The 23,942-nt window shown below is 31.2% G+C and overlaps 1 protein-coding gene across 1 annotated transcript; it reads right to left on the bottom strand.

The window, feature by feature from the left end:
- Positions 1-3,802: 3,802 nt before the first annotated feature.
- Positions 3,803-21,426, bottom strand: LOTGIDRAFT_111948 (hypothetical protein; the record flags this gene model as incomplete). The annotated part of the gene is made up of 20 exons (XM_009049844.1): positions 3,803-3,980; positions 4,128-4,248; positions 4,416-4,521; positions 4,679-4,962; positions 5,179-5,326; positions 5,572-5,702; positions 5,831-5,919; positions 6,131-6,459; positions 7,013-7,163; positions 7,477-7,544; positions 7,757-7,974; positions 8,364-8,518; positions 8,680-8,855; positions 9,471-9,627; positions 9,984-10,119; positions 14,628-14,679; positions 16,191-16,289; positions 16,463-16,544; positions 20,577-20,674; positions 21,343-21,426. 20 exons carry the CDS (start codon positions 21,424-21,426, stop codon positions 3,803-3,805), a joined length of 2,862 nt encoding a protein of 953 aa, XP_009048092.1.
- Between the last annotated feature and the right edge of the window lie 2,516 nt (positions 21,427-23,942).

The raw sequence follows: 23,942 nt of genomic DNA, 5'->3' as shown, positions 1-23,942 counted from the left end.
AAAAAATGGTCTATGAAGGCCAATCCTTTCGACAGGACACAAAAATATATCAATAAGGTTGAGCACTAATGTTCACCTGTGTTCCTCATTGCAATCAGTTCCTGAAAACATTGGAAATATTTATTTTTAAAGGAATTGGCCATTAAGTGTTGAGCATGGATTTCATTTAAAATGAAGATAAACACGAAATGTTGTAGTTGATTGAAATGTTATAAGTAAAATATGTCCCACATCACATCCAATATTGCATATGCACATAGAAACAACATCATTGAATATAAATTAGAAAAGATATCGGAATGAACATTATAACATTGAATGTTTATTATTATAACAACAATAGTGATATATGAACAACAATTAATCTAATAATGAAATACCACTTAAAATATGAATCTTATTGTGAAGTGATTTCTAAAATACATACTACTCAAACCTTCAAGCTATTTTCTATAAAAATTGAAATACAATTTAAAAAAATTTGTCCTTTGTAAAAATTTATTACGACCACTGGCATATGTACTCCTACATTTGTAACAAATGAAAATTAATGACCCCGCCCTACTAACTGAAATGAGCAAAATGAAAAATGATGGATGCACTACAACTACAGTTCATTGCACTAAAATGTGTAAATACAAGGTCAAACAATTTTTATTGAATTCACCAAAATACCAGAGTGTGTGACGCCAAATCTAAATATTGACTAGGCTTGGTGAACTTTGACCTTTTAATACATTCAAAAAAAAAAAATATGAGCACTGTTTTTAAATAACTACTAGAATCTAAGACATTAAATATACAGAAACAAAAAGATGGATCATTACATTCCCATAAAGACCAGCATTCCACACTGAGCATAAGGTTCTTGAATGCATTGAGATATATATTAGAAATTAAAAGAACAATGTTTTAATAAACTAACTTTCATGACATAACTGTATGACAAAAGACTCAACTAATGCAATTCTGAAGCAATGTCATGAATTTTAATTTCATGTTTGTTTGAAGTCAGTAATATTCAGTTTTCTGTTATGATTTCTTTATTTGTTTTACCATTATCCATCATTTTTGTTTCTTCTTTTATTTTCAAATCTGATAACTTCTCTGTTACTTCAGTCGTCTATAATATAGATAAAAAAAACACAAAATTATTGGTATTAAAGTAACAAATTTCCTGCAAGCTCAGTTGCAATCATTATTTTTCTGTGCTGGTCTTGTTCTGTTGACATACTATGAGAACATTTCAACTCAAAACAGATTTCAGTTCAATATGGTCATACCTTTTTCAGCATAAAAGTCAAGATAATTTCTTTATTTAAGGTATCATTTATAAGGTACACTACAGCATAAATATATATAGGTGAATTGATTTAATGATAATAATGAAGAAAGGTGGTTGAAGCCAAGGAAATTTATCAAAGCTAACTGATACAAGTCAGTTTTTATTATTTCAATTATTCATATACATTCAGACATTTAAGTACAGATTTTTTGCATTTTTGGTATTAATACAGCTGGCAAGTTAATCAGAAATTTTTATATTTACAATTGTTAATAAGACATGAAAGATGATAACATATAAGCAATAACAAATATTCAGAGTAACAGAAATGTATGATGAATAACATGAAAATTGAAATGATGATCCGACAATGAAAGGTGTCATGTGAATTCTAAACCAAAACAAGGACAGACAATTAATCAAACATTATTACCCGGGGACGTCATCTCACCTCAATTATCTTGGTAACAGTGGCTTTAGTATCATCATCAATATTTTTCAAGTCTAAAAGGGAGGAAACCATAGCAACCAAATTAAGCAAGTGCACCAAATAAAAGCAAACAATTCAGAAAAAAGTGCCAAGAAGCCAAGGTGAAATAATAGCAACATAGGCAAATAATTGAAATGTAATATATTTCAGAAACAAAGTATCAAAGATGAAAAAGAAGTTATGAAAACCTATAAAAATACCCAATTTAAAAGCATAACACAATTTCATGTCCAGGAAAATGAAATGTTGGTATGTGAAGAAAATGAAACACGGGACATAAGACAATGGAAATAAATTAGTTGAAATCTGATGCATACTTTTTTAAAAATATCAAAACTAAAAAGGAAATTTTTTCAGAGGTTGAAATTTTTTTTCGAAAACTATACACCAAAACCTATAGAAATTTGTCTGAAAGTTTTAACTAAATTCTTGTAGTTCCCTTTTAACACAAAAACTATTTTAAAATTTTATTCAAACCCTTTTTTGATTATGAACATTTTACATATTGCCCCTTAAAGTAAACTGTTATAGATTGTAACTGAACCACCAAGGATAAGTTGCTATATGAAAGAAGTATGCATAAGATTTATATCAGTATACAAGTTATTATTTACCTCCGCCTCCTGTTCCACTGTCACCACCCCCACCACTATGATTATCACTACCACCTGTTGTTTCTGTCACATCACTAGATATATGTCGTGACACTGATGTTGTCACCTCTCTTACACTAGATGTGACACTAGATTCCATTGTTGACATAACTGTAGATGAATATGTTGTAACACTCTGTATAACATTAGATGCATCTGATGAGGCTGTATTAGCCGCATTTTGAACCATGTTTGTGATTGTGTCCTCTCCTTCAGCACTAAAACAAAATTCAATTTGCTACATTCTTTTTTTGTTGCCAGAGAGCTATATTGAGCATATTGATCATATTTAAGCTAAGCAAAGCAGGAAAAGAATTGCTTTTAAAAAAAACAAACATTAAGCAGTGTGTTTAGGACAATGAAATGCTGTGAAATCCTAAGTATCATCTTTAAGTTAGTATATATAAATATATTCCATGCACCAATAATAGGATATCCCAACATCGATATGAGACTAGTATAATCATAGTATAGAATAAATAACAGACAATATGCTATATATAGTGTTGCCAACACAATAACTGTGAATAGTGATCATTTTAAAGTGTCCAATAATAGCAGATCTCTAAAATCTGAGGCAAATTGAAGTGGCAGCTGAATTTCTTAACATGTGAATAATGAAACTTACGCCACATCTCTGATACTATCAACTGTTATATCACCAGTAGTATCACCTCGTGAATCATTGTGTTGACTATCATCAGCTAATCCAATAGTTATATCAGCTGTACTGTAATTAGCAGCATTCCTAATTAATAAATAATCATGACACTATCTACTACATCTATACTATATCTAACATGCAAGGATAGAATGATAGAATATATGAGTGAAAGTATTAAAATAAGAATAACCTGATACATATGTTAACAAAGGAAGTTAAATTGTGTTATATTACAATTTATACATAATAAGATCTAAATGAAATGAATGGAGTTTTGAATAGCGTTTTAACAATAAGTTCTAAATATTCAATATTTTTATACTAAATACTTCACCCATATAGGTTGATAATTGAAGGTAAAATATGAAAATGTAAGAGCATAGAAGTAAATGATCAGAAAGACTTTGAGACATCATAGAAGAGAAAATTATTCCTCTCAGCAAAATTACCTTTTTAAATAAAATACGATTTAGTAATAATACTAAAATATCAAAAACTTCGAAAATTTTAAAAATCAAAACAATTTAATTCTAAAAAACATTTTATTTTGACATAATAACTTTAACTGTCAAATATAATTACAATAAGATGAACAGAAATAATAGAAGTAACAGTCAAACGAAAAGATGAAGAAATAATAGGCAATGAAGCATGCTATATGGTTTGTAAATAATAGGTCTAACTATGTTGATTATTGAAATTGAATAAACTTACTCATCAATATGTTCTGCCTCAGGTTCAGGATCTGGTCTCATACCATCTTTCAACTCTAACATACCAAGTGCTAATGTGACATGACGTGGGCTTAATGTAATACGATCAAACTCAGATGATGATTTCAAATAGAATGCTTGACCATCTTTAGTGAAGATAAATGAAGCTATACCACTGTAAGAAAATAAATTCTATATAAACTACACGTAGATGTTTTACAAAATTACTTTCAAAAATTTAGTTACTGCAATTTCTTTAAATGTCATTGGACATTTACTTAAGGTGACAAAGTTCACATGCAATATCTAGATGAAGACCTACTTGATATCTTCCTTTTTAACAGCAGGAACATGCATTTGTTGTCTTAATGATGTGATGGAATAAACACTTATTTCACCTAGATTACTTAAACAGGCTATATCAAATTCACTGTAGTTATCAGCTGAAAATAGATATTAGGTAAACATGCAAGTTAAATTTTCAACTTACATACTTCTCAATACTGTCGAAAGCTGTCAGTAATTAGAATGTAAAGTATTTGTTAATCACTTATAGAAAGTTTACTCTCATTTATTTTCAAAATTTCTACCAAAATACTCAAGAACTCACCACTTTTACTTCTAAAATTAACAAAACCTATTCTTCTTATTCTGGACCCATCATGAGCTGTGATTTTAGATTTCCATTTAGGTTTTAATGTTGGTAATGTGAATGTCTGAAAATAAAAAATGGCTGTTAGCAAAAAAATATCTTTTCAGACTAAGACATCCTGATATTTGTAAGAACTTTCACATTGTTTTCAAAGTCTAGACAGACATTTAATCTCTTAACATCAAAACACTTTGAAAAACCCATCAAGAAAGTGTACAGACCTTTAGTTGTTCTTCTGAACAGATAATAACACTGTGTGATCCAGACATATCTGGTGCCTTGGCTTTCTCATGTTGTACTTCTAATGGATCAGGTAATATTCTAGCCCTACTATCAATAACTACCATACTTATTACTGGAGCACGATGTTTTAATTTTATTTCTTTAGCAAGTTGACAAGTTACAGCATAATCAGGTCTCTTATCACTACTAGGTATAGTTAAATTATAAATATAAACATGTCCACCATTGGTACCAATCCACATAGATGGGTTGTTAGGAGCACCTGTAATGTACAATTATCAATTTTCATAATTTCAAGTTGTACCATATACTTTGCCTTTCAAGTTAATCTTGAAAAAAACATTGAGATGCACTTTGTCGTAATGAACGATGCATCCTATTAAGTGTATCAGACTGACAGATGACCTAGTTGTCCGAAGACGGCCTTGTTTCAAATGATAGAAATATGCCCCACTTCATTTTAAGATTTAATACGTACCATTCACTATATAAGTATCTGCAAAATAAATACATCTGACCATAGAAGACATAGAATCTTCATTACTTCTAGCTTCTATTTGTCTTTCTACTGGTTTAGGTTCTGGTGTACCAGCTACAGCTGCTGCTCCTTCAGCTGGTGTTTCAGTCTGTTCAATACCACCAGTTTCACTGAAACAATCATTTATATTATTTAATCTGGTTGTCTTTCAATAATCTTGCTGGATATATCATAAATGGGTGTTTACAAGCATAAAGACTGTTTTCACTTTAAATAAATAAGACCTCCTAAACAGTCTTGATGGTGAGTGGAAAATCAAATTCAAATCATGTAATACATGAGCTGATTATTTTGATATCTCGTTTTGACAATACTGGGTAAATTAAAATGGACATACATTTTAGCTTTGTTATCTCTAGGTCTTCTTTCAGATCTTCCTTTACGTAATCTTCGGAATGATTCTCGTAATGATTTTTTTAATGATTTACGTCGAGACATGGCGGTTTCTGATGTTCCTGTTAAATCTGGAAAAAGATAACAAAATATTTGTGATAAAGATATACTACTATAACTTTTATATTAGTCATATATGAACACTTGTCTAAATTGTTTCTATAATTTCATATCATGAATCAAACAATCTACAACTAACCTGTGGGGTTTAATGTACATCTTGATGTTACTTCTTTCTTTTGTATATAATCATATAAACCAAAACCATGAGCAGTACCAGCTCCAATACTGAAATATATATCGAAATCTAGATTTACCAATTACTCAATGGATCATTGTTATACATGTAAATTTTAATAATTGTGTGTAACCAACACAATCTGCTGCTTAAAACAGAAATTATATCAAATCAATGAAGTCACATAATGCTCACCACTTGATTCAGTAAGTGCAATACTAATTTTCGTGTATGGATTATCATGTATATTACTCGACTTACATTTGCCATTCTGAGTGTAAAGATAAAGCAGTAACAGCTGCTGGTGGATACAGTTGCATCATAGCAATAGGTTGAAATCCTGCAGCAAACTTAACATCTCCCTCTTTAGGTACTAGAGCTTCGTGTCCCTTCCATACAAAACTATCTCTATCACTAACAATATTAACAGTAGTAGATTTAACTTCCTGTTCCCTCTCTTCTCTTTCCATTTGAAAGGTAATGACTTGACCAGCTGTACCAGCTAAGACTAAAGTCTCACTTAGAGGGCATAACGTTACTTTCTGTATACTAAGCCTTGGATCATCACTGTAGGGATCAAACGTTCCAACCTAAATATAAGAAATATTTGAAAATAAGAAAGCGTTGTGCTGGAGATATTGAGATAATCTGTGAAATTCGAAAATACAAGTGTTCAGTTGCAAAAACAGTTATTATTAAAGGGGAACAGTCTGCATTTTCGGGGATTGATTTGGGTATGTGTTGTACTTTAATAGTCTTAAGAAGTACTAAGATAGCTTGCAAGGCTAGGTAACATACGCCCACTGGCAGCTGTCAGAAATGATAAAACAGTCTTTAGTGACTAAAGTATGAACTTTCTCATATTGAAGAAATTTTATTAGTTTGAATTCAATGATATATATATCTGCCAGTTATTTATGTGAGTAATTCCACAAAATTTTTAAAAATCAATATCAATAACCAGAATACAACAAATAATTAAATTACACAACTCTAATCAAGGGCAAAAAAAAAATTTATGGAATTTTAGAAAACTGAAAAAAATTAGGAATTTTTAGAATCAGGGACCTCACTAGAGAATTGAGAACAAAATTAGTAACTACTGAATGATATCAAGATTTATATTAAGAATAAACCTAGTACCTTTTTAAATGGAGGCCATTCCTCTTCCTCTTCTGCAGAATTTTGATCTCCAGACACATCACCACCAAAATATGATGCAGTAGATAACTTATATAATAGTGTTAAATTAGATGCTGAGGCATCCCAGAATCTTACTGTACCATCTTCATGACTGAAATTATAATATTACAAATACTGAGCTAACACAACTGATATCTTTATTGTTTTGTTTTATAGAAAAAAGATTTCTAAAAATGGTACAGGTATATTAAAATGCGACATTATTTATAGATTTTTATCAGCCTTCTATTGAAGAAGAAACACAAACCAAAATGAGCACAATCTTTATGTTAAAATATATACTTGTTACAAGACCAGTATTGAAGAGAAAGTTTCTAATCTTTCTACAAATACAATTAACCTGTTAATAGCATTTAATTGCTCTCACTTTACTTGTTAATGACTAAAACTATGTATATACATACCCAGTCAACAATAAATCTCTATTGTTACTGTCCTTCACATCATTTCTACCACCATTTATAGGCCATGTCTACAATATTAATATAATTTATATCAATTCTAACTCCAAAATTACTTGACAATTTCCCTACCTTCAATGGGAATCAAACTAATCCACTGCCACAAAAAGGCAATGCTCCAATCCAGACAGAACATAAAATTTATGAACCCCTTTAGAGTTTTCTATTTACATGAAATAAGAATATGTTTTCAACCTCATTAATATTTCCTGTTTATTCTTACCCTTTGTGATAGATTTTTAAGCTGTGACTCTCCCGCATCTTGTATTTTATGCCATAACTGATCTGGTACATTGTTAATATGTTGTGAACATGTGATAGCCGAGGAATGAATACTATGTAAATAGGGTAGTTTAAATGTTGGCCAGTTTACAGAATCTAAATCAATGACAACTAATTCTTCTTCAGCTAGTACTACTAAACTATGGGGTTCATCTTTATCTAAAAAATAAATTGGTCAGCTTTAACAAACACGTTTATTATCTTTTGAGGCAAATTTGTACACAAGAAGTTGCTTTTCTAGGCTATGTCACAATAAGTAAAGAAAACATTCATTGAAACTTAAGAGACTTTTTCAATATACATAATACTGTGTATATAGTGTTGTGAAATTCTAATGAAAACTGTACTCTTTATCTGTTTGCAAGCCAATTTTAAGGTATTTCAGCCAAATCAAGGGAAATAAACAATTAATCTGCCCTGAGATCTGATCAATATACATAAGAATATCAAATTCATATCAATCTGTAATATGCACATTCACAAGCAAATTATGACAGACAGCGATATAAAATAGAAGTTGAAACAATTACCTGCTCTATCTTCAACACAATCTGTTTCATCTGATCTATTTAAAGTTATAACATCTATAACACGAGATGTAAACTCAAATACTGTATGACTCTCTCCTTGCATCACAGTTACTGTATGCCTATCACCGTAACTAGCTCTAGGCATACCACCAGAAAATATCAGGAAAGGATCACTATTAAAAATACAATTTATTCATTGAGCAATGCAGTGAAACCATCAGTACATATATTGAAAAGGGCTTTAATACTTTAGGTAACTGTTTAAGAAAATAGTGATCATATACACAAAAGTTCAATCATTTCTGACCAAAACAAAGTTTAATGGGCTACTTACGCCTTAGCTGTTCTACGTTCAAATTTAGTGATAGCTTTACACGGGAATGGTCCATAAGGTGTTTGTTCATTATCAGGTTTAGAAGAATCTTCAACATTCCAAACACTGTAACTACCATCAGAATGAGCTGAGGAGAATTCTTTACCATTACGATGCCAATCTAAACTTTCCAATTGCTGTAGAAATAAAGAACTTTAAGGTGTTATTTATAAGGGCTATATGTCATCTACTTGCAACTCATTAGGACCAGTGATATATTCATTTAGGCTGTTCAGATACCTTTTTAATACTAGTAATTTCCTCAAAAAATTTATGGTTCAAAAATGAAAAGCACAAAAGAACAATTGAGTGTCAAATAAAAACTATTTTGCTCATTCATGTCTAGTCCTAAGTCATTTTCTACAAAAGAAAATATTGAAAATACCAACTGGTCTGAAGAATAAACATGGGCTTGTTTTTCTTTTCATGGTAAATAACTAAAATAAATACTAGTAAACTTCATATGACACGTCTTGGCCTCAGGCAGTTAGACCTGCTGTAATCAGCATGGGTTATAAGCCTTACCTTAATTATTTGTTTAACATGTAATAATATAGTTTGAAATGTTGACAAATCATTTATATATAGCAATCTTTTAACCAACAATTCATTTTAATATTACAATCACTCAATATGTAAGATTCATTTACAACCTCTTCCATTCATATAGAAAGGTCAAAAAGTACATGTACAGAGTTCCTTCATTTGACATCTAATTATATATGCGAATAAAATTTGTACACATATCTTACCCTAGAAACATTGTAAGTCTGGTTGGCATTGAAGTCTTTATTATCCCACAAAACTATTAATCCTCGGTTATATCCTATCAATAGTTTATCAGGATTTGTAGGATGTACAGCTATAGCTTCTACTGCTCCTGGATTCACTTTAAAATCATCTGGTACACTGCAAAATACATAGTCAAACTTATCACTGAAATATTAGTGCTGGTAGATTTTCATGTATCCATGAAGGGTAAAATAAAGTTGTAGTAATCTTAAGTTGCAGATTTACCATAGCCTTATGCATAAGAGTTCATTTTTCTGATATGATATATATATTCAAGTCATAACATAAACAACATAAAAGTTAGCAATTTTGTCCACCATCTTTTCATGAATAGACAAACACAAAATAATTAAGGATAAGGCTCAGCTTGCAACTTGAAATCAAGTTGTATAGTAGGTCTACATTCATTGTATCATTCACTTATTTCGAAAGAATACAACTTTCTGAAAGAAACTACATGTAGTTTAACTTACTTCTGCATAACAACATCTTGTTGAATAACTTGTTCACTGAGAGTAAAGGTGTTCACATCTAATATTTGTATATTACCACCTTCTGTACCTAGATACAACTGTTCACCATTAATAGATAGACAACAAGTGGATACAGCTTTATTCTTACTGAAATGTACAAGTCATCAAAAACATAGTTTTATGCTTGGGGACTAAAACCTGAAATGAAATGATTGGAATTTTACATCCTATTTTCTGCACCTGATTAAACTAATGAAGACAGGCATGCAGTTTGCAATGAGGGAAAATTTTGCAACTAAAACCAAATGATTTAACCTTTTTTTGAATAACAACTGTCAAGATATTATCTAATTTGCCGTCTGTAGCAAAAGATGCCTTGGTTTATTGTTTACTTGACGCTTTTTCCATTTAGAACCACAGCCTGTGATCCAAAGGCCTTTGAAGTTCTATCAATATTAATAAAATATGGACAATGTGGAGAAAATAGTGTAGGTAAACGTATAAGTTTAGATCTTCTAAATGGTTTAGCTGTAATTTTTCTTTTTACTAATTAATGTAGAAAAACCTAGACCTATAAAACAACTTTCTTTTCAAAATAATCAGACACAAGTTATTCTGAATTATCATGAATGAACATTTAACAGTGTTAAGAATTTTGTCCTATTCCAGACTAATCATTCACTAGACAGATCTATGTCAAAGTATCAGATTACCCTCTTAAAAAGTGGTATATGTATATACCAAAAACACATGGTGACATTCTTTGAATACTTCATCTTCCAATGTTTATTACTTCACTTTCAACATTTAATACATTATCTTTTTTATGTGTGAAAATATCAACATCATAGGGCAATTTCAACTGTTTTCTTGTTTAAGAACCTATGAAAAGTGGCCTTGTTTTTACAGCAGTAATATAGTCAGGGTTCATACAAGTCATATAAGCAAACTTTCCAGACTTTTCCTGACAAATTTCAATCATTTTCCGTGACAAATTTTATAAAAACAATTTTTATTTCTTTGGCTGCCATTGTCTTACATACTGATGGTCATCTTTACGCACATTTAACCAGTCATATTCGTTTCACTCTGCATAAGTCCCAACTACATATATGAACATGGTAACTAAGATTATTAATTCTAAATTTAAATCAAACATATTGTACAAAATAACAGGACAATGTGAAATATCATTTATTTATTATGATTTTCCTTAATATTCCATGTCTGGAAAACCTTTTTTTTTTAAATTCCCCTGATATTCCTCGTTTTCCTGTGGGACCCTTATAGAGCAAAAGCATTTGCTATAAATTTTAAAAAGAATGATTTTTTCTTTTAAAAAATATTTATTTCCTGCACAAATACATAACTATATGATTTAACAATTTGTTCATGAATTGCATAAAATCTTGTCTACAAAAACCTGCCACACATTCATTAATGATCTTTTACTATTTTCAAACGCTTTCATAGCCCAATTAAAAATTGATCCATCTAAATTAAACTCTTCACAACATCACTTACAGAATTCATTGCACTTGACACCTACTGGTATTCATAATATTCTATTACATTTAAATGGCAAGTAATAATTTATCAGCATAATTTGAATATAATTTAAATAATTTAGATCCACCTGGCATCTGCAACATCAAAACAATGTTTAAAACAATTTACATCCATAATTATTATTGAATTTCAACACCACTATAAATATCACATTAACATAAAATATTACCTTGTTAACATTATCTTAACAATGATCTTTTATGCATGTTGTTACATTTTTATATAAATTTTACATTATTTTACCTTACTTTTCCAGTTCTCACTCTTATTCTTTGCTTTTCCAGTACAGAAAAATCAAGTAAAGTCCTCTCACATGGCTTGTTATGGCTGATATTTTGTTTTTCTCGAGCTTTTAAGATTGAAGAATTTTTTCTTTGTTCATATTTGATTTTTTCATTTTCCTGGTGCTTTTTGTACTAAAATTAATTATTTTCAACTGCAGGCAATACTACTTCATGGGGATTATACTTTTATTAGTCATTAATTTTAGCCACCACTACATGAATATACAATTGAATGAAGCAACTGTTTTTACAGAATTTTTCATTAATTTCAAAATTAGAATCCATAATTATATGACATTTTAACATGTGGTAAATTCCCAAGTCAATTAGAGTATAGTTGACCTATATTACTCATCAAATGTGTGGGAATCACCAAGTACAATTTAAATTTAAAATACCGGTATATGTAGTATAGGTAAGTGAAATGTAAATGAAGGATTGGTTTGGTTGGTACAATGACTAAAAGCTGAATAAGGTCTATTGTACAAGTCAATCCTATCATTTTCTTCAAGGTTTTTAATTATTTCTATTATCATCAAAAACAATAGCAAGACAGTTAAAAACAAAATACTATAGTACAGTCAAGTAACCTAATTTCGTGCTAACCTATTTTTGTGCATTTCCTGAAAGGATTAATAATTTACATATCGTGGGCGACCGCTTGAAACCTTGTATATGCCTTATTTGGTCATTTTGACTTTTTTGTAACGTTCGAAAGCTCGTTAAAGCGTGGATCTTGTGATCAAAACCTCGTATTCTTAGCTTGATTGTAAATTACTCAAAAAGCACTAATTAAATAACACGTATTTAAACAGTCAGATTTAAACCCTCGTAAAATATATTATTATACGAGGTTCAATGTTCCTTTTCTGCAGATGAAAATGAAAAACCTTGTATACTGTATTATTATATGAGTTTTTGGTTCAATAGGCCGGAGAATTCAAATTGTTATACAAGGTTTACATTTTCCAAGAATGAAAACCACGTATAGCGGTAAAAAAAATTATAAAAAAGATATTAACAAAATACGCGTACAAATAGTTTTTTGCGTTTTTCTCGAAAAGTAATTCCACGTCATATATCGTTAAACGAGGTTTCAAGTTGTCACCCACGATATGCGACCTTGCGTGACCTCCGCATTTGCTTGTTTTGATAAACATGGTTTTTCTGTACAATCTCAGCTAGTAGAATGAATCCAGTAGTTTCAAGCAAGGTAAAATGTATTAATGTATACTTTGACTAATACAAAATGGCAGATTTCAGTTATTACCAAATGTCACTATTTTTCATCAACCGAATTTCCTTATAATCATAAGCGGTAATCGGAATTCTAAGTGTCATCTGCTAGAATGTCAGCAGAAAATTTCTATGGAACACAAAGTGGGCCATATTCTTATGTTGTTTCAGTGACTTTTAGCAATAAATCACGCTATGTATCTTATTTTGTCAGTCACTATTTTTTTTTTAAATCGTGGTTCTTTTAAGGAATAGTCACTAGTTATAATGAATTGATATTGAAGATAAATACTAAGAGAAGTTAATTATTCCACTCGGTATCCATACGTGTTTTTCTCAACTTATTTATAGATCAATCATTGTACACGAAAATAGGTGACACATTCTGCCGCCGTTGCCGAGTTGGTTGCTCATGAAATATGGGTTAAAGTGAGAGATCCATAAAGAAAATCGAAACAAATCAATTTTAATTATTTTGTAGAATATCTGAGGAAACATCTAAGACATAAAAAATTTTGAATCCCTATATCCACGAAAATAGGTTACACCACTGTATATGTAGAATGACTTTTCTGGGCCTTCAGAATTCATGAACTGGTCATCAGTGGTAAAGACTGTAATTTTAAGAAGTATACCCCACACATATTCAATGTCATCTTAACTTCCTATGTCAAGTATCATACTTGAATTGTCAAGCATTTTAACACATGCTGTTCTATATTCAATCATATTACCAAGCTATTGACTTCAAACAAAAAATACTAGTGTGAAAACATTTCAATCTAAATAGAACACTTGAATAATTTCAATTTACAAGATTATAAAACTAGACCTTCAGGATTTGATTAAAGACGCCTTCGCTCATTTTTCTTGTTCAAATCATGCTTACTAATTGATTAATCAGTGTTTCTAATGAATTATAAAAATATTCATTGAAAGGCTAAGGGAAGCCATTTTATCAAATCTGCTTTGATAAGCTAAATTTAAACTTTGTTCACATGACCAAATGACGTCATTATTACCGACTGTTCAGAAAGCGAGTGGCTGCTTCACCATGAGATTTTAACTGATTCTCCATAGACATCCTTATCCAAACATATTCTTGGATTTCTTGATCCCATTTCTTCTTTGTTCCATTCATTTTCTGAATCTGAAGCCTTTTTAAATTGTAAACTGTGCATTCTTCAAGCGACCATATTGTTGTTGTGAGAAAACAAAGGAATGCGGCAAGTGCACATGATGTGAGCATATTCAAACGATTATTAACCAATCACGGATGTCCCTGACATAATTCAATATTATTTTGAAGTTTATCCATAAACCTCTCAAATAATATGAATTATTAATTTTATATTGCTGTGACGCTCCCAAAGAAAGTGAAATGGTATCACAGATGATACAAAAATCATCCACCTGGGGTAAAGATATGAATACATAATTATATTGCATCCTTATAATTAAAATTAACATAATCTCTATTTCATAATATTGATCAGGAAACTTAGTAATCTGTTATCTATTTAAAAGATAATGGACCACAGCCATATACGCCCACCACGGCATGCGGATGGTACAAACGAAACATCCATTTTAAGTTTCATCAAAATCTGTTGAAAACTAAGAGAGTAATAGCATATTCAAGATTTTGGGGCAAGGGCAATAACTCTGCTTCGAACGGTTCAAAATAGCTCAAATTCAAATTTGATTTTCGTTTAATGAATATGTATACACATACCGAATTTCATTTGATTCCATCAAAAAATCTAGTTTTTAGAGAGTTTACACGCAAATGTTGATGGCCGTACAGATTGTATAGAAGTTAAAGGGCGATAACTCCTCAAAACTGACGTAAGAGGCCTAAATTTGGGGCAAGGGCAATAACTTTGCTTCTAACAGTCCAAAATAGCTCATATTCGAACTTGATCTTCGTTTAATGAATATGTCTACACATACCGAATTTTTTTAGAGCGTTTACAAGCAAAAGTTAGTAAAAAACTAGATTCTTACAGGTCAAACTAGGTCATCAGTAAGTTAAACATCAAAATTTCACTTTCCATCGGTATTTCTGAACAATGTAGAGCAACAAACCCTTCTACTGATCAAACATTGAAACAATTTCAAAACAAATTACAAAACTGACCTATTTCTACAAGGAACTGTGTGTTTTGAGGCCAACAGGGAAGCTATCTCAAATTATACCATGTTACTGAAGACACTGGAGACATCCTTGTACATGATTTTAATCAAATCTTTCTATATTTTCCTTTACTACTTTCTGTCACACTAAATAACATTTCCCTTTCAACTTTAGCATTTATGGAATTTTCAAAATAATTCATAGTAGGTTCTTTATGAACAAAATGTTTCAATTACTTACTTTTGACTTGCCAGTCATTAGTGTCCTGTAGTAGCATTACACTATTATAATCAAATCTCGATTCCGTTAACACGATATCATGCAATTTGATTGGATAACAGCCAGTTATGTGCATTCGATTTATATCTGTGTGAATTAGGCTCCACCCCTTAACAGACTACTTTTATTGTGAGTTTGATTGACATGGCCACTACACGGCCTCGATGTTGTTCCTTCGAACGTCAACAGAGCCGACACTTCACTGAATGATAACAGTGTTTTCCAATTTCCCTCGAATGTGCACACTCCAAAATTCAACAAAATCACGATTTCTGGACTTATTTCGAACTCATTTCAATATTTGCACTGTCCACGTGGCCGCTCCATCAAAATTCAGGCAGTAGACAGTAGACGTTAAATAGGGTGACCTACTTTCTGCTGATTGGCTGTTCTCTAGGACGTCTCTAATGCTAGTATCAGTCATTAGTTTTATGTTAAAATCTGATGAATTTATGAACCTACTTAGTGCCTTAAAGTGTTGTTATATGAAATAAACATTTAAACATATATTCGAGTTGATTTAATTATAAGGAATGACCTGAACAATTTTCAGTTTATCGATGTATATAAACAAAAAAAACCTGTGTTCACTTATATATAAATCAATATGCGGTGAAAAGTTTTCAGGTCATTCCTTAAATAATTTGTAATTTACAGAGTATGTTATACCACTTGTATTAAATTATCTTACCTAGTTTCAACTGTATATGATTTCACTTCCTCTAAAACAGTCTTACCACCTCTGACATTTGTTTCCCATAAATGAAGTGAGTTGTCACTGCAAAAACTTATCAAACGAGCCTATAATACAAAATAATTTGAATAAGGAACAATGGAAAAACACAAACTGGAACCCAAATAGATAGACTTTAGAGCATTATTTATCATGTATCAAATATTCAACTTTATAATTAAAAATAAATTAATGTTATAATAAACAAGTAGATATGTGTAAGACAAGGAGAAAAACTAACCTGTTCTTGTAAGAAAAACAACTGAACAACTGTTACATCTTGATCATGCTGTGTTGTAAATTCTACTCCAGGTCTACCAAGACTATCATAAGTTAAGGAATATGTATAATTTTGAACCAATTTTTAACATTAATTCAAGTTTATCATTATCTTATTTAACCTATTTGTACATTAATTACAATGACTGTCAACTCCAATTTTGGACTTCAGGAAATAGGAGAGTGAAACTATTCTCTTTCAAAACAAAGATAACACTGGTGTATTGTTTTTTAAATGTATTGTTAACAAAGTCTGAGATTTACAATACAAATTAGTATGTTTTGTTGAGGTCAAAAAGTTCTATAACCAGACATATTGACATAGGTGACATAGCTGCAGACTAGACATTTTATATCCATCCACAAAGAAAGATAGGTCCTGTTTTATTGTTTTGAAAGGAACTGAACTTAAATGCCTGCAGAATATTCAATCTCAATCTCCTTATGTAGTTGTAAAAAAAATAATGGAACATTTCATGCAGCAGCAACAAATTTCCTTTAAAAGCTGTGAAATGTGAATACCATGTATAATTGAATATCTCTAGCAGTGTAGACTATTTTTAGCTCAGTGACATGATCCATTACAAGGAAAAATCAATTGTTGGTGTCTGGCAAGTTAAAACTATGATTATATTATACTAGAAATGTGTTTTGATATAATTACAGTATCTGTTTAGTTGTTATTAATCATGTAAATTATCAACTTGGGTTGTTTCATTATCATTATAGGTCAAGAAACATATTTACTTAGTTTATATCAACCTGATATCGATTGTAGGCATCAGAAGATATAATTTCTAATAATAATTTCTAATTTGGATACATCTTCTGGGGTCAATACAGAAAAGAAATCATTAGAAAAGGTATATATCTCACTATTCACTCCTAGACAAAATAAGAATTATTTAACTATACAATGATTCAATAATTTATAGTCAGTTAGTACTCAATAGATTAATCTGTCTTAAGATAATCTTAGTATGTCACTAGAGTACATCACGATTAATATCTGTATCAGTAGTCAGATATATTCAACCACAAACCAACAAACAAAATTTTACAATAATGGTTGAACTGACTATCATTTAATTTAATTGATGGTTCATATGGAAATTGGTTGAAAAAGAAATTACATTGGTAAATATCACAAGGGTTAATATAATGAATGCACTTAAATTCAAACATAGATCTTTATTTTAGTTCTATATTTACTACCAAGATCTATCAAAATTCTTTATTTACAAGGAAATTTGAATGGATGTGGTTGCTGACAATATACACCCAAAGAGATAAGCATAAACATAAGACAAATTCCATTATTTCTCAAATGGTGACTATTTTATCCTTTCTATACTTGTTCACTACTTGACAATTAACCTTTATTTAGGTCAATGTTAGTTAATGTGAATAAAGAGACATGGGAAATCTAATAATAATTTAACCTTCTGACACCTATTTACCTTTTTTAGCTGTCATCTATCATAACAATTGACCTGTATCATAGAATTATGATGGTTTTACCATTTATAACATTTTAATCAAATATGTCCAGGATTTCAATTAGTTAACATTTTTGACCCGATCAAAAACAATTTTAACACAATAAACAAAACATTCTTAAGTGTAATGTGATGCATTAACTTGCAGCACAGAATGAATATTTTTCAAAAGAAAACATGACTGAAGCCGCATCACTTTACCACAAATGACAATAATCCTACTGTAAAACACCTGTTTATTCTACAGTGTCAATAATGGGATGACTTGGTTGAAAATGTTTCAATTCATTGCACATGATAAACCAACATTTCATAATCACAAACAACTGATTTTGAGTTCAGTTGTGATCATTTTAGAAAATATTCCCTATAAGCTGTGAACAAAAATCCGATTTGGTTCTTTGTACCCTGCACACCAGATTTTGTGTTTAAGTATGTGTCCTGGTCAAAAGTACAGATGCACAAAGCTTCAAGAAATTTTCACTATGTTATAAGCTTACACAATAGCAATAGGCTACGAGATCAAGGTTGATATATGTAGAACTTAGTCAAAAAGGTTGGACAAGCTGTGACCAATTGAAACCTTTGTGACTAACACCATGAGAATTTTTCATAACATAAAAAATCCAATAAAAATTCTTCTCTAAGTTTATTTGTTTCATCTACTATGTTCTCTGTTATGGTTGAAACCTACTGTAAGACCAGTCACAATCACATAAATGTGTTATCCCCATAAGCTTAAGAGTAATTATAACTAACTTTTTCAACCAGGGAACAGATTTGAGCCCAAATCAGACAAGCAACTTCCTTTTCAAAACCCTTCTACATGCCTCAACACTCCTACAAAAGCGATGTGTGATATATCAATGCTTGGCTTTAAAAACAAATGCAATAGATTGATAAATGGTACATTAGTGCATAAAGAGTTCAGCAGCAAGTTTGTGAGCTGAAATGTCAGGAACCATTACATGCAGATAATCTATGTACAATGACAAGCACAGTCGATAGAATTAAATCAATAAATTACAACCAAACAGCCAGCTATTAACTAACATGGCAAATACTACAAAATCTGCTGACTTGACAGGAGTAATAATAGCAAGTTAGCTGCAAGATAGAATCTACAACTATCTTACCAACAAAGCTAAATAAACCCTCCATTAAAATTCTATATTCTGAGGTGTAAATCTTTAAAAGTTGATAAACTGGTATTCAAGATGAAAGTAAGATGCAATGTTAAGCCACTTAATGTTCTAAGCCACTTACAATTTAATATCATGGTTCCATATTAGTTATTAGTTAGCTACTGACATTATTTAGAGTATTCAATTTTACAGGTAGTAAAGATAGCTTGCCAGGCAAGGTAACATACGCCCACTGGCAGCTGTCAGAAATGATAAAACAGCCTTTAGTGACTAAAGAATGAATTTTCTCATATTAAAGAAATTTAATATTAATATCAAAAACCCAAATACATCAAATTATCGCATCAATATACATGATCACACCATGTTTCATTAACATCAATTGAAAACTGTAGTCTCTAATGTGTTCACAAACATATATTAGCCCAAAAACCGTTCATTGAAAGATCGTCAAATTCGAACTTGAAATTCTCATCAATATAAATGATCAAACCAAATTTCATTAAAATCAGTTGAAATCTGTAGTCTCTATTGTGTTCACAAGAAATGTTGACGCACCGACGGACAGGGGCGGTGGCAATATACGTCCACATTTCCATGTGGCCATATAAAAACCAAAAAGCTGTTAGAATTGATGTTAAATAACTCTAGGTGGGCTCATACCTAATGATTCCACAACACCACCTCATTACTAATAGTATTAGTTTATAATATAGGAGAGATGGTATGTAAAACATCTACTCTATAATAATATCACAGATTCTCAAATTACTGACCCACATTTTTCACAAGATCTCTTTTTTATCAATGAAGTCAATCCCTTTCAAACTCTTCATCAACCTGTATCCTAATAAAGCTGTTAATAGTTAATCCTTCTGTTGTTAGAGATCATTCAAGCATCCATTAATAAAGATGAATTTAATTTCTTATTAGCTTACAACTCTTATAGGTGTTGTATATTAGATCATTAAAGACTTACTATTGACAACTGACAGATATGATCCTTGTATTCTGTATCAAGGATCCAATATATAGGTTATCTTTTTATCATTAACAGCCATTTTGTTTCAGATTTCACTCCCCCAAATGGAAGCATAAAAATCGGGGCATTCAGCTTTTTTCGTTGTTCCTACTTAACTCTTCAATTGGAAGCAAAATTTCGAAAAATATACCTTCAAGAGAAACTGACATATTATTAAGTTGTCATTTAAAAGTTCAAAAAGTATTTATTAGACAGAAATATGATATTTGGAAGTTGGAATTTCAATCATATCTACAAAGTTAAAATGTTATCTTTGAAATTATCTCAGCGTATTAATGAGTTTTTTATACCAGAGTAGATATTTAGGTTTGTGGGACATACAGTCTATGTCTGTTACATGATTAACCTATCACAAGGAATAAGCTGAAAATCAAACTTTTTAAAGGATACACTTTCAATACTCCAGATTTAGTACCAATGGCCAGCAGACGCAATTTAGGATCATAAGCCATAGCACTTGGTTTGCTGGGAAATCCATGATCAATGCACTAAAATATAATGAAAATTAAGTTTAAATTATAGCAAAATAAGCTGTCCAACAATAAAATTGTGAAGAAGGGCACTTCAGTAGAATTCCTCAGATTAAACGACCCAGAAAAACAATCTGTTAATTTAAGAGGTCCATTGCAATTGAGTAGCCCTCAGTTCTTTTGATCAATTGTAATCCATGCACTTTAAGACCAAGTGAGGAGTAATAAAGATGGAGGGGTCTTTAGTTCATTGTTTACATAACAAAGAGTAGGGGATTCCCTCTTCTAAGATATTTACTCATGCATGCCAAGCAACTCTATGGGAATACTTTTCCACCTATTCTTAGACAGGTTGAAATACAAAAATTATAAAACAATGGCAAACACATAATAAAACAGGCCTATTGGTCAGTTTACAAAAAATATGAGCTGGACTGGTACACAGGTTTTGCAAGACCTTCTTGAAAATCAAAGACTTGTTACTGTTAATGCGTGTTCCACCGGTGTATACACCTTATGTTATGTTACGCCATTATTACTACAACTACAAATATTGTACCTCTGTCCTGACATTATTCACACAACATTTTGAATGACTCATTTTCTGGTTATCCAATATGGCTGCTGACAAGTTACTGTCAACAGTATTAAGGTTCAAAACTAGAGATACATTAGCTCATAAATACCTTTCTGAATCCGAACAATTCCTTCTTCAGTTTTTCACGTTCCTCCCCCTCCTTTGGAGGGTGTTTCTTGAAAAATTTAAACATTTTGCTAGCTCCAGAACGAAGTCAATTCTGTGAATGAAAAATAAAACAATGAACGCAGCTGTTACGAGCTTTATTATTGTCAACATGTGAATCGAAACGTCAAAACAGGCATGGAATATCTTCCTTAGTCACAGTGCCACGGCATACAAGTTCACAACAAAACAACAAATACAATTATTACGTGTGTAAAATGCATCACCGTCTCCTCCGATGAGACAACAGAGTCATTTAATGTCGCGATTTGAAAGCTAAAGTACCATAAATTTGTCACTTACCTACTAAATTAGTTGCAAGTATTCCCAGTGGTCGTTAAAAAGTAACATTAGCCCTCAGACAGAAAGCGTGGAGTAAAAGTTTAACACCGCGCCAATGGCTTCGTGTACATAAACTACTTAGTCAATATAGTAAATGTCTAACTACGCCAAACAGGTGCCCGTTTTAAATCTTTCATTTGTTATCTATTCTCTGTTTACGTATTTTTCATGTCTAATGCATGACAATTATTATTGTCATGCTGTAATCCCCAAAAGTTTAATATGTATGCAGATATGAATATTTGAATACAAATTGATATTGGAACTATTTTGTTATTGACTAATGCGTAAGCTGTGTAGTAATCGTGTGTTATTTAGACCAATGAAATCGATTGACGACTTTATGTCGGGTCGAATTCACCTGAGTGAAAGAAAAGAATTTTGCCGGAAGATAAATCGATCCTGATAAAATATAACGTTTGAATATAATATGGGATTGATCAAGATGACGAACACAAAATAATAAAGGGCGATTAGGCTTCTATTTATAAACATTCATTGATATTATGCGACAATTACAAGTTAATGCCATATGTATACATGTATTATTACAGCTCTACAACAAAAGAATTTAATTTGAAATTCAATAGAAACTTTAGTTCCATTCTTCATACTGACCTTGTACAGGAGATTTGATATGAGAAAAAAAACAGTCAACAGTAAATAAAGATGTATTCTGAATATTTACGGGTATCCATATAGGCCAAAGGCCTTAGCTAAATTTTAGAATATATCAGAGGACCTTGTTTACCAACCTTTTCGTACTCTGTCTATCCGTTTTGTACATGATTATGGCCCTGGTACTATTATATAAAGCACTCTTAAAATAGGCTTCTATTGAAGTAGGCTAGCCTACCCAATGTAGGCCAAATGATCACCGGGGCTAGGCAACTCGTACTACTAGATTGGGTACCACGGTTAAACTTTACATGAGCCAAATTGTTGATGGAAAGTGTCTTTGTTTTTGTTTAATTGGCCACTGTAGGACTATGATAATATGACCAGATGTCTGCTATCAGATTTCAATATTGATATAAAGACTGATCTGCCTATTTACTATAAAGACGGTAAAGATAAAAGAAGATATTAATACCAATGTTAATTACTATTCTGATTAATTGCAGGGCGTTCGAACTGCTTTGTTTTCGTACTTGTTTTCGCAAAAAGTATGAGTTTGTATCGAGTACTCTGCAGAAACGGTAATTATAGTTACTGCAAGATTAGCAATGCATTGGATCTGCATATTCGGTGTTTTAACTAATGAATATAAATTGGAACAATTTTGCAAAACAGATAGTGGCACATTGCAAAATGTGCAAAAAGTAGATAATTGACTCTTGAAGGCGCAATTTTGGAGCGATTTTGCTCGGGTTTTCAGTTTTAGAACTTCACCCGACCAAATTTTATATTTTCTCCGCTATACGTCCGATTGATTTGAAATTTCTGGTGCGAAAACATATCACAAAAGAAAACAAATTGACACAATCAAAAATTTTGCATCACTTCCGGTTGGTGCGAAATCAAGGTTCTAGCTTCCGGTTGACCCACTTCCGGTTTTTATGCATGAAGGTCACTGAAACTTATACTAATAAGTAGATAACGTTATGACTTTAAAAACAGAAGCATTTACTAGACACGAAAATTGATAGTTTGGCCGCCATTTTGATTTTTCTGAAATTATCAAAAATTTTATTCAGAGATTATGGCTTATCCGATTTTGATAATTTTGGTGTCAAATGAAAGAACATAAAAATTTAAGAAAAGTCTAGGAAGCCAATTTTTGAATTTCGTTTTTGCTTTTTCGCAATTTCCGGTTCAATTTTTTCGAAATTTGAAGGCTCATATCTCGTGACCTTGACCTTTGATGAGCCTCATATTTACCATGATGATAATAGCTGACCTTGACCTTCTTATGACCTTTTGACCTTTTGGGTCAAACCACACCTAAATATGGCCACTTTTGCACTTTTGCAGTGCTGTATCTTAATCCCTAATTGTATTAGCATGCTACCACCTTCAGATTATTTATGTACTTATTCAATGGTTTCAAATAATATCGCACTTGATGATGTCAAAGCCATATTTAAAAAAATGTTGTAATTTTCATAAAACGTTGAACGCTTCTATCTCAAGAGCTGTACCTTGGATGATGATGATATTTACAGTAATAATTAATACCGACTACAGTTTTTAGATGATGTT

Source organism: Lottia gigantea (genome assembly GCF_000327385.1).
Source record: "Lottia gigantea unplaced genomic scaffold LOTGIsca_14, whole genome shotgun sequence".
NCBI classification, from domain to species: domain Eukaryota; kingdom Metazoa; phylum Mollusca; class Gastropoda; family Lottiidae; genus Lottia; species Lottia gigantea.
The sequence above is the reverse complement of the archived record's forward strand: the minus strand, read 5'-3'. Positions and strand labels throughout refer to the sequence as shown.